The following is a 12,562-nucleotide window of genomic DNA, read 5'->3' on the forward strand; positions in this document are numbered from 1 at the left end:
GCTTGCGCTTGTATTGTGGGGCCACACCTAGACATCAAAAGTCTGCTAAGGCATAGTAAGGTTAAGATCAGAAAAAGTTCACCTTGAATTTCTCTTTGCCAGCATTAGTTCAGGTTAAATGGCAGCGGATAGCAGTCAAAATAAGTTGAGTTAGTCAAAAGGACCAGGACACACAAGTATGAACTTGTGTACTCAAATGTTGCGAGTGACTTGGAGCAAAATTGTAAGCTTGTCGTAAGGTGAAGCACAGTTTATTTGATCAAAGCTGCGGTTGGCTCTAAACAGGTGCTTTTGGCTCAGGTACGAACTAGTACCAGTTGTCAGCTTGTTGAGAAGAGGTAATGAAAAAGGAATTTAAAAATATAGCTTGCATGGGATGTGTTGTATATTTGTGACCACTTTTTCTTCAAGCTCAAATTAATATGATGGTTAGGCTGAAGCACCATGGCATTTGGTGCCTTTTTCTGTCCACATGAAAAAAAAAAAAAACAAAGAAAAGCACCTGAACTTGTTTTTGTGTTTGTACATGTTAGAAGTTACATAATGCGAAATTTAAGTGTAGGATTTTTTGGGTCGCTGAATCTGGAGCTTTCATTTATTTATTTTTTATTATTATTATTCTTTTGTCGAATATTGTGGATGAGACTTGCATACCAAAAGAGAACGAACTAAGGGCTGGAGCCAAAGAATTCTGAAAGTGAAACCACAAACCTATGTCACTTGGTCTGCCTCTAGGGCAATTTCATTTAAGTTACTACTCTGAGGAGAGCTAATGCAACCCATCTTGTTTTATTAAGTTTCTGATGGGGCATAACACCCTGTAGCATGAAAATCATTACTAAGATATTGGTTTGGGATTATAGGTTTGGGGTTGGGGTTGTCTTAGACGACACTGTCTGATTGGCGTAAGCAACGGTGTCTTACGTGACCAAATTTAAATTTATTGAGTGAACGCCATATTTCACGAAACTATTATTTTCTGCCTTAACAAAAGCATGCCAGGTGCAAATACGGTCAAAAGCAAAGGAAAGGCAGAAAACGGCCCAGCGCGGTATGGTGGCGCAGTGTAGGAGGACTGACGATAACACTAGGTTTCGCTTGAAGACCTGTTCTTGTGACATCGTTGCAGACGCCACGAAAACAATGTTTTGGCAAGAGAATCAAAATTTTAACTTAAATTTATTAATTTCTTAGTGAATAAAGCTTCGTTTGCTTCGGGACAAGCGCTGGGGACACTATAAAACGCAAAAAATCTTTCAAATAAAACAAACTTGTATTTTGTCTGCATGGTCTGGTAATGAAAGTAACAAGCAGTAATGTTTTTTACTGATTGAAATAAAACTGAGTATAAAAAGTTGCATAAGTAGACAGAAAAATAGCTCTATTTAGTGAAAAAAATTTTTTATATTGCAAGGCTTGGTTGTTTTGCTCTTATGCATGTTCTGAGGGGCAAGTGAACCGGAAACAAAAAAAGGGGTTTGGGGGAAGGAGCATAAACAACTTTGTGGTAAATACTATTCAGATTCGAAATAAACTCTTCTGTGGAACCAATTTTAACAATGCATGTGTAATTATGGGCACTTCTTAACAAAGGGCTGGTGCTGTGGTAGGTCAGAGGGGCTGTAAACTTGAACGTTAGGCAGTAAATTTTTGTGTAAAGTGGAAAATATGTGCACATTAGTCTGTTTTGTGCAATATTGGATTTACATGTATCTTTGGTGATGCGTGAAAAGGATGGGAAAGCTTGGTAGCTTTTACCGTCGATTTTCTCTATGATATTCTTTCTACGATTTATCTACAGTATTCTCTATGACAGTTCCCAGTTTTTGATGCCTTGATAGGCATCCAAAATTGGGAACTGTCGTAGAGAATGTTAGAGCGAAGCTTGCTGTGCCTCGCTGATGGCATCGGGCGTACGTACGAAATGCACTGCAGGAAAGCCAACCTTAAACACACAGCAGAAAAGCATAGGTGATGATGAAATACATTCTCCAAGCAGGGTTGGACTTTGGCTCTGGATTTTGGTCATGTAGGGTTGGATGCTGGCTTTGGACTTTGGCCTAGTTGAAGTGGACTTTGGCAGCTTAGATTTCGGACTTTGGGAGAGTAAATTCTGGACTTTGGCTTTGACTCAGGTTGCATGGGGAAAAGCTTTGCGTTTTAACCATCTTTCTTTTAAAAATGGGACTTTGGTTTTTTTTTTTTTTTTTAAAGCTAATGCTGCCTAAATGCGTACATGTTCCGCCATTTTATCAAATTATTTCCAAGTGTGGCCTCCGCATTCTTCAGAGCTGGCCAGTCCCGATTATATGTATGGGTGGCCTGTTATTTTCAGCAGGAGGGCATTCGGTTGATGGCCGCGGTGGAAGAGAAAGCCGGTGGTGACTGGCCGTCTATGGAGTCCACATCCGCCAGTGGAAGCAAGGGCCTCCGGGCGCGCAAGATGGCCGCTGCCCACCGTCTCTGCAGCATCGTCTCCGATGTCTTCGATGGCCGCATCCTGAGCTCTGTGCAATGCCTCACCTGTGACACTGTGAGTAACTGCAGTTAATGTCTGCAGTGCACCGTTGCCCTGTCAGTCATGCTTCCCCACACTCTTGCAGCCACTGCTTAACACTTCCGGGACCGTGGGAAAATCGCTTGCTATTGGTCAGTCCGGGAAATATTTTTTTCCTGCCACAGAAAATGACTGATGCTAAAGTGTAAGGTATGAAATGATAGAGAAAGGATTCGTCTTTCCAACAGTATTAAGTTCAGACAACAGGTTTATTGCGAATCTTATAAAAATAATCAAAACAAAACAAAAGTAACAAAAAGAGAAAAAAAAATGATAAAAACGTCAATGTTTTCCTTATCTGATTACAGCCTATAATGCTAGACCAGAAGGCGGCTATGATAAAAGCCGTCACATCGGGCACGAAGCTGAGCGAGTCCTTGTTCGCATCAGAAAGATGCATTAACGTCCAATTGCGGACTTATTTGCAGTAAAGTCTGTTTGAAATACGGGTTGTGTATTTTGAACTGCAATATGCAATAGAGTAGATGCGTGACTTTTCCTTTTTGTCTCCGGAATGTGGTTATTTTGTTGGGTACTGCCATGCGGCGGGAACCAGTTTCGCCAGCTATTTGTCTTGGGTAAGTACAGGGCACAATATTTGCGGTAAATGCTCACTATGGCTAAAACAAAATATTGGTTATAGCGAGCAAATCGACACGCCCATTCAATTTCGTTATAACAAGGTTTACCTGTACTTCGTACTAGGTGTCTAGGACTTACTAGGTCTAGGTCTATAAACCTATTTCATGTTTGCAAAGAGAGGGAGACTGTATGCATTCTCCCACAAAGGGCCCACAGTTGCGGAGGTGCCGCAATAGACCTTTCCAGAAACTGCAGCGCCGCTCCTTCCCCTGGCGGGCCCACGCAAGGCGTCATGGGAACTGCGTGCGTGCAGGGCGAGCGGCGATGGGGTGGTCACGCTGCGCGCCGCGTGCGTGAAGCGAGCCCGTCAAAGGACAAAGTTTAAGTAGAGTGAAATGCTGTGCTTGCAAAGTTATGTTGCGCATCAGTTAAAACATCTTAAAACCGTAGAACCCAAAATAAGAAATAAACTCCGCATCCCTCTGAAACTGCCTGCACCACATAACTTTTTGTCGTCTGCTAGCGTGCAGAGTGGAACCAGCTGCTGCCAGTTAGTTGAAAAGCGTCTTCGCGCTTCTGGCTGCCCGCGGGAAAACAGAAATTTCTCTACACGAGGAAATTGAAAACAAATGTGACACTTTAGCGCCCCTAGAAAAATACTAATAACCAGCTCTTGCTTCCGGCAGCCCGTGGGGAGCGGAGTGGGAAAACGAAGAAGCCCATATCGTGTGCACACGTTATTCGTGATGCATTTCCGCCTGTGTAAAGCTACACTCGTTTACGACCTGTCTTAGCGTTTGTAGTTTACGCGATACTGACAATATGGCGCCAAGGAAGCTGCAGGAGGCGGACAAACGTGCTGTGTGCTCGGTTGGGACAACAATACGCTACGAGACCGGTATGTTTCATTGCACAAGTTTCCGAAGGACAAGAAAGTTAAAAAGGAATGGGTTCACCGGATAAATCGCCAGGGTCGTGATGGCCGATGCTCTTTGTGGGAGCCGTCCGAGCATCACAGGATATGTGGAACCCATGTCAACTCGAGCAGACGCAAATGTTACATGGACCGTATGCAACCATTTTTCGACACCGGGTCTTCTCCGAGAGGTGTCTTCCGGTAAAGACAGGTAATCCCAGCATTAGAACATAAATTACTCTTTTTATATATTTTGTTTCCTAGCTGCCACGAAGTGAACGAAACGTCGCCCTCCTAAGCGCCCATCCCGCTTCCAGCTCGGCATCCAAGACGAACTAGTGATATGTCGCACTGTCGAGATACTCCTGTCAGCTCAGAGTAATCAACGCCCGTTTTGTAATAAATTTTAGCACAAAGGGCGTAACAGGGCGAAAAGGTAATACTTTCGCTCCAGCAGGCAACGATGCGGTTTCTCCAACGACAGCGACTGCCTGCAGACCGTTTCTTGCGGCATTGGAGGAACGGGGTTTCTGCTGTTGTGGGTTCAGCATTTCGACTATCTCTTTTCGGTCGCTCATTGTGTAATTATTATTTCCCACTGTTAAGGTGTGGTGTACTTCCTTTGTGAAAACAATTAGACAGCTCGTCATAGCTGACCCAGGATTCTTGATCGAAGATGAGGTCCGTGAACTTGGCGTTAAATTAAACAGACCCCCCCATGTTAAATAGTCGGCGTCAACTGACAGTAGCAGAGGAAACACGCACACGGCAGGTCGCCAAACTGAGGAAACACGTTGAGCGAGTTATTCGAGAAGTGAAGAACGTGAGAATACTGTGGTATGTTTTCCCAAATGCGATGGCTGACAAGCCAAACCAGATATGGAAAATTTGTTGCTACGTACCCGAACAACTTCACACATCAACCACTTCTCAATCGATAAGCAAAATGTCAACTATGCGTGTTTTGTATTAGAGCCCTCTGAACAGTTTTACCTTTTAGTCGGCATTGGTTAGTTTTGCTAACGGAATAAAAGTGTACGTGTGTTTTATTGTAATGATACCATACTAGCTGCCTCGTCTGTTTTTCGACTGAAATAAACATTTCTATTTTCCTATTTACACACAGCTGAAAAACGCAAAAGAGCTCAGGATTGCACAATAAGACTTTCCTCCTTTTAGGCAACAGTACTTGGAACAAATACAGACATAGTGTAGCATGAATCGATGGGATGCACACTGCAACTCCCCAAAATGTAACAGTTTGTTGAAGAAATGCGAGCTATGGTAAGAATGCTGAAGTGTGAAAAAGAAGCCAGTTATCAAAACAGCTGTCCAGGATAGCAGATGTTCTGCATGCATCGCACAATGTTAAACGCGGAAGCTGCACCGTCAACAAATGCTGCCTCCACAGGCGCTGTCGCGCACGGCACGGTTCAGCACGGTAGAGCTACATGAAGGGCGGCCCGGGGGACAGCGGCGGCGGCTGCTGCGGCGCTCACAGTTCCCAGGCTGCTTTGCGGCCGCCGTTTGGGGGCGCGCGCAACTTTCCGGAAAGGTCTATTAAAACTGACATCTACAATCACACAGGGTGCACTGTCATATTTATTATTCTGCTGCCTTTCTTTGTTTTGTTTTATTTTTGTTATGGCACTTCCACTACATTTTTCATGTTCCTTTTTGTTACTGTAACGGCAGTTGGTACTGCTGCCAGTGCTAACACGTTTTCGCGCTCGGGAGTCGCGGTGTGGTACCACTGATGGCCGAGGTTGTTTTTGTTGGGAAAGCCGCCTTCTCTGGTTGGCGGCGAAGGTGTGGTGAGCGAACGTGGGGCTCCCTGTGCAGGTGTCGACGACGCGGGAGACCTTCCAGGACCTGTCGCTGCCCATCCCAGGCCGGGACCACCTGGCGGTGCTGCACGCTGCGCAGGGCAGCAGCGGCGTCCCGGGGGCCCACACCCGGGGCGCCCTCGAGCCCCAGCAGGGCTGGCTCTCCTGGATCTTGGGACGCATGTTCTCCTGGGTCTTTGGGCAAGTACTAGCGCCTCTTCACCCCCCCTTTGGGTCAGGTTTGGGAGGGCAGGAGGACAAGAGGAAGGACGCTGGCGTGTGGCGCAAGAGCAGATTATATCTCGAGCCACAAGCTGGGGGTGTTCTTAAAGGAGCCATGAAGAGAAAACACAAGTTTGGTTCATTCAAAAGATTGTCTCGTTAGAATCATACTGACACCACTTTTAACGTAAACTTCGCTCAAATAAGCTACATAATTAGGAAAAACGAGAATGGTCATGCGACCAACCAGCTCATTTCCCGCAACAGAACCTGTGATGTCACATGAGCTAAGCTCTGCGATTGGCGGAGGCTGGCAGAAGCAGACGCAAATTAGGTAGAGCTTACAAACTAGACGAACGAGCGATTTGCGCTTAAATTTAGGGCACATTCTTTACAAAGCAATAAGAACGATGGGACAAACAGTGGAAGTTACGAAAGAACATGTAAACATAGAAGTACTGATGCGTTCTGCTGTTCGTACTGCGCACAGCATGCTTTGGTTTAGCTGCACAGCACTACGGGGCTTGGGGTTGTCTCAGACGACACTGGCCGATTGACGCAAGCAACGGTGTCTTACGTGACCCCATTTGTCGAGCGAGCACTGTTTCAGGGAACGAAAATTTTCTCCCAGAACAAAAACAAGCCAGGTTTAAATGCGGGCAAAAACAAACCAAACGCTTGCCACGGTATGGTGGCGCCATCTAGGTTACGGAACGTAAAGAAATGCGGGAACAAACCAACACCGCTGTACAGGGTGGAGACAACCTTTGAACGGTCCCGTGCCGCCGCAATTGGGCCAACGGGCTCAACGCGTTATTCTTTTCGTTTCCCACGAGACCTAGCAACGCGAAACAGACAATATGATTCAAACTTCTTCAGTAAACCGCGTTGCGGCGATAATTTTAGCGCGGTTTTGACACAATGACTTGCGAGCGAGCAACCGAACATGGCGGCGCCAGCGTTACGTGTCTCTGCCCCGTACGGCGGATGCGTGAATGAAGGTACTCTAGGCTGCAGAGCGGTCGGTTCCTGTGATGTCACTTGGGACCACGAAAACGCACGATTTAGCGGGAAAATCAAAATGTTAACCTAAATTGTTTAATTTCTCAGTGAATAAAGCACCATTTGTATCTGGACAAGCGCTGGGGGCACTATAAAACACGAAATCTTTCGAATAAAACCAACTTGCATTTTCTCTTCATGGCTCCTTCAAGGAAAAGTGCAAATAACAGACAAAGGACTAATAAGAGGGAGGTGACACATGGGGCTATGGGGCTTGAGATTGGGCCTGTGTTCCAGTGCGCAGCACTTAAGCGTTGCTACTGTGCTTTGACGGCGTGGCCAACCTCCTAACCGAATGAAGCACCAAAGACAGAAGGAAAACGGAAGGGGGAGGGTGGTACACCGAGGCGGCGTGAGACGCTCCCCGGCGGTGACGCGCTAAGAGATAACCGCACTAAGATGCCACTGAATATGAGCCCGCAGGAAAGCAGAGGATGAAAGTATGGCGAAAGTGTGAGGGGAGGAGGCAGTGTGTAGAGGCCGCGCCACAGAAGCCCAGCACACGTTGCGTGATGCACGTACACCAGTCCTTAGGTGTCCTCCGCGTTACATGGCTCATCCGAACCACATGACGTTTCCCCTGGAGTTCAAACATGATTTACAACATGATCGACGGCAGTGACGCACTGTGAGATAATGGCAGAGTAGCATGCGCCGCCGTGCGTTCGCTGATCATGTGATCACTTCCTGGGACGCAGCAGCTATGCTCCATGACCGAGAAAACTGCAGTTCGCGCTGCGAACATATTTCACATTAGGGAGTATAGTAATAGTCAGCCATGTTTTATCTTTTGCTTGTTGCTTGGGCTATGAAAAGGAAAAGCAACTTTCCAACACGCCAGGGTCCGTAACGTCGTCACAAGCTCGGTTGAGATTTTTGTGTGGTGGATGAGGTTGAACTATTAGTGATTTCTCAAAATGAGCCTGTGGTGTAGAGCCATTTCTTAATGGGCAAATTTATGGCTTTTTGTGTTGATTAGGCATCGTGAAATACCTCGCTTGTATGTAACGGCTGCCTGTTCGTATAAGCGACATCATTTATTGCCCTGACCATTTCTTTGAAAGCCTTTTTTGTGTTGACTAAGAAGAACGCATTCTGTGCATCTTTCACAGCGATACCAATGGTTGAGGGGTTATTTTTTTTCTTCTCTCCCCCCTGCACAGGTGGTTATGGGGCCCAGGTGTGGCCCTTCAAGACTGCTTAGCTGCTTTCTTCTCGGCAGATGAGCTGAAGGGGGACAACATGTACAGTTGTGACAAGTGTTGCAAGCTCCGAAATGGCATCAAGTATTCGAGGGTTCTGCAGCTGCCAGAGGTGAGTGTACCTGTCACTTTTCCTGCATCTTCAGCATAATTAATGAGACAGTTTAGCACATAAGACAAATCGTTGTTATTGCTTTTATTCTGGAGCTATTGGGCACTGGTATTGTTGGTACTGGTGAGAATGCTTAAAGGGCTATAACTGAAATAGCTTGGGAGAGGCTGGTGGAAGAGGAAAAGGAGTTCGTGGGGCTGTATCCTGTATCCTGGAATTTTTGCTCATGGGCCACTTGCCACAGTGTATTTGTTGCGTTGTCGTGCTTGTTTAATTGAATGTTGATAGGGGGCCTGCCATCCACGTAGAAAAAAATATTTTAATGACAAGGGTAGAAGCTTTGCACCATTTGGCTTTCTTCGTTTACCATCCTGCTTCAAAATGCATTATTGCATCAAAACTGCTCCAAAGCAGTGCTGCAACATCTGCTACCAAATTTGAGGAGCAGTTTTTGTTTGTACACAATTCAAATGGGCATGTAATTTTAAAACCCGTTTTTCCCGAAAAAAAAAAAAAAAAACGGTGCGTGTTAGAATTGGGTAAATATGCTATGTACTTAATGTTGGCACAATCAGGTCATGGAAACAAAACAGCGATGTGTGGCCTGGCGTCATTAACAGTGGCGGATGGTTGGGCTTCGCTTACTATATCGAGTGTCCCTATCCTGGTAGTGATTTTCAGTGGCATGTTTGGACTGTTTGATGCCAACAATAATCCTGAATACTCGAGTGGGATAAAACTGGGGCTTTACTGTTGTGAGTGCTTAGATAATCGCTGGGCCCACCAAGCTGGTCAAAAAGTGGGCCCCGTGTTGCAAGTCTTCTGAAGCAATGCTTGTCGGCTTATGCGCAGGTGCTGTGTATTCACCTGAAACGGTTTCGGCATGAGGTGATGTTCTCAAGCAAGATCAGCAGTTACGTCTCCTTCCCGCTGGAGGGCCTCGACATGGCACCATTCTTGCATTCAGGTCAGTAGCAACTGGCTGCGTAAATAGAGCGGCAAGATTTTCTATTACCAGTCGCTGCGCTTTTACACTGATTTTACATTCTTCTCTTGTTATTTTGTTTTTGTGTGTGTGTTTATTTATCCGTGGGTGCAGCGCATATGATGTAGGAGTACGCAAACAGTGGTGCAGTGGTAGAGTAAAATAGGGGTATTCAGCACTAAGCAATAATGGGAACAGTACAATAACGTAGAACTTATTAAACTTGGGCTTTCATTGAATCAGAGTTAGAAGGCTGCAAAACGTGTATTATTAAGTTTACTCCAATGAATAATGGTTCTAGAAAAGAAGGGGTGTGTAAAACGTGTAGTACACATGCAATATGGCATGTTGTTAATTTGGGCCCTTGTCTTCTTTTGTATTCAAGGTTTACTTTCCTTTTTGTATTTCTTCCAGTATTTGCTTACAGTGCTGCGTGGTCAGCCTTATAAAATATGTTTTTTTAAGGAACGCTCCGGAACGCGTTAATTCTCGAATCGCTCAAATTGCGAGTGTAGAGCCCATGTTCTGAGATTTTGCCTAATTTGCAGAATAGTTTTTTACAATGATAAAATTATGCTCAAAGGTTTCCTTTCTCTTTTAACAGGCTCTACCTACGATTTGGTGACATAGGCTGTCATGAGCAATGTAGCCGAAAATAAGGAGGTGACAGTTTGTTTCAGTGACCCCCACCATCGCCTCCTGTATTTTTTCAATGTCAAACACATCAGCCCCGAGCGGCCAACCAAGCCCTCTCCTTCTACTCCGGCCACTCTCCCCCAATTTCTAGCCTTCCCAGTGCTTTAGTCACGTGACCAGTTAATCTCGGGGCAACGCATGGTGGAAAGCGGCAACGTTGGTGAAATGTGCTCCGCAGCGGGTCTGCATTTTCTAACGCTGGCGAAAGTGCCGTTACTTCGGCAATGTCGAACATCAGTTGCCTTGGCAACCAGGCACTAGCCGTTGTCGTATTCAGTTACGGTCGAGTGATCCTGGTTAATCTCAGGGCCCCACCTGATGACATGTGGGCACCGCAGGCGTACCACTCACTCCCATTGGGAAGTGGGTGATGTGTTTAGCATTAGCATTGCAAAATACAGGAGGTGATGCCCCCACCCCCACCACTGTGGCTCAGGGGCTAAGGCGCTGTGCTGTGGAGCCCCAAGGTGCAGGTTCGATCCTAACTGCAGCGACCGTTTTTCTGATAGTGGTGAAAAATGAAAACAACTGTTTGGCAAAATTTGCGTGCACGTTAGTCCCCAGGTGGTCTAAATTATTTCAAAGTCCTTCACTAAGGCGCATCTCATAGCCGAGGTATAGCTTGGCACACAAAACCCGCACAGTTTGAATTTAAGCTTAAATGACTGTAGATGATTACAGCAAACCTAATCATACAATGCTGAACAGGGCCATAGCTGGCATCATTGGCACATTTTGAGTTTAGAAATCTTGTGAAGCAGTTCTTTGGTTATCTGAAACGCTTTTCAAAGATGGTAAATTAGTGAATCCAGCCCTTACATAAGGTTGCCAACCATTGTGGCTTTGCATAAGTCAGATAGCTCAGAAACCAGTCTCCAAGAGATTCCTCCCCTTTCCTGCAGTCTTCATTGGTGCTTCTGCATCGTCATCGCAGTACCAATATCGCTGCTACCTGCGACCTAGTTTTGATAGTTTCATGCGCTCACGGAGAAGAATGTCAAGGCAGTGTCAGTGTATGTAAAGGATCGGGTCTTGCTCACAATGTCCCGGAGAGCACAAGTTAGAGAAGTGGCAGCTTCCGCAGTACTTCCAGGCATGGAGAATCGAGAGGAAGCATTAATTGAGCCCTGAAAGGATCCTCTAAAGGGGCCCTAAACAGGGTACCAAAGGTTGCGATTTTACGTGCGCAATCGCTGGAGTACTATCCAAGCAACGTCCTGCCGCAAAAATGGTTGAAAAGTGTTGAGTATTAGCCGAGTTATCGTTCATTAAAAAGGGCCAGCAATAAGGCCCTTGCCCTCATGCCTCCAAAGCACTGTGGAAGCGATGACGTCACCGACCAGGCGCAAGACCACCTAGAGAAACAGGGCAAGGTTCGAGATGTGTGCGGCCATTGGCTCCGCTCGGCGGTACGCCATAATGTTTTTTAAGCAGTCGTCGCGCAGGCTTTTCCTGCAACTGCGGAGTGGTGCCGGTTGGCCCGGTCGAACTAATACAGCTCCTCGCGTCGGCTGTGGTCGCATCGGCACGTCGGTTTTAGAGTAGGGGGAAGGCCAGATAGGCGGGTCCCAAGCACAACATGTTCGCTCACGACAGTAATCGAAGATTTACACCGACTACTAGCGACACGCTAGCGTTTCCGCATGCAGCGCTGTCGCGGCGAACAGGTCCCTCTCAGGCCCAGGCCATGCCCAGACACTCGGAAAAGGCATAGCATCACCACAGTTATACAGTCACTGCTTTACGAAGCCACGCCGACGACGATCACCAGCGCAATCTTTCAACCCCTCTCACGCATTTATAAACTGATTTTCAGCAATAGTCCCGGTCTGGCGGGCGGTGACAAGTTTAAGCTACTGCGGTGGATGCAGTGTCGTGCATACACAGTGGTGTGGGCTCCCACTCGACCGTGCAAGCCGGTGTTTGCTCCGACTGCGCGTGTAGCGGCGTTTCCGCCTGCAGAGACTCTCCGTGTTGTTGAGTGTTATCCATACGTTATAAACGACGCGCTATATCTACAAACTCAGCTAAGATCGTGTGGCGCATGGCGACGATCGACATTCGTCCCTACTGAGCTACACCGTGCCGCCGGCGCAGGAGCGCCGCACGCACCCGCGTTTGCCCCAGAGCTGGGAACGTTGATTGGATACAGCATTTAAAGGGGCCCACCCATAGCGACGCTGTACTGTTCAGTGCTTTATGCATCATAGAGACTGTGTCACAAGCATTCTTCCGCACGTCAGAGCACGGCAGTGTGGTGGCGAGGAAGCGGTAGGCGAGCAAGGCAAGAAAGAAAGAGTCTTTGTTGTGTGTTTGTGCGGCCCCTGCTTTACGCAGAGGTGTAATATTTGGTATACGTTATCATGAAAGGGTACTCTAGGGATTGCGCGATTGAAACAGCC

At 46.7% G+C, this 12,562-nt stretch overlaps 1 protein-coding gene across 3 annotated transcripts in view; it reads left to right on the forward strand.

The window, feature by feature from the left end:
* Positions 1-12,562, forward strand: part of LOC144147917 (ubiquitin carboxyl-terminal hydrolase 20-like) — a 73,412-nt gene that overhangs the window by 24,052 nt on the left and 36,798 nt on the right. For 2 of the 3 annotated variants that reach the window (XM_077679596.1, XM_077679597.1), the window contains 4 exons: positions 2,336-2,533; positions 5,898-6,082; positions 8,329-8,479; positions 9,332-9,446. In XM_077679596.1, coding sequence (XP_077535722.1) covers positions 2,336-2,533; positions 5,898-6,082; positions 8,329-8,479; positions 9,332-9,446 — 649 coding nt within the window. The remainder of the gene's footprint in view (positions 1-2,335; positions 2,534-5,897; positions 6,083-8,328; positions 8,480-9,331; positions 9,447-12,562) is intronic. The other variant, XM_077679598.1, reaches the window with a different exon arrangement.

The sequence above is a fragment of the Haemaphysalis longicornis genome, unplaced genomic scaffold, assembly GCF_048455015.1.
Source record: "Haemaphysalis longicornis isolate Haplotype H1 unplaced genomic scaffold, Haemaphysalis longicornis Haplotype H1 scaffold_1, whole genome shotgun sequence".
In the NCBI taxonomy this organism is placed as follows: Eukaryota; Metazoa; Arthropoda; class Arachnida; order Ixodida; family Ixodidae; genus Haemaphysalis; species Haemaphysalis longicornis.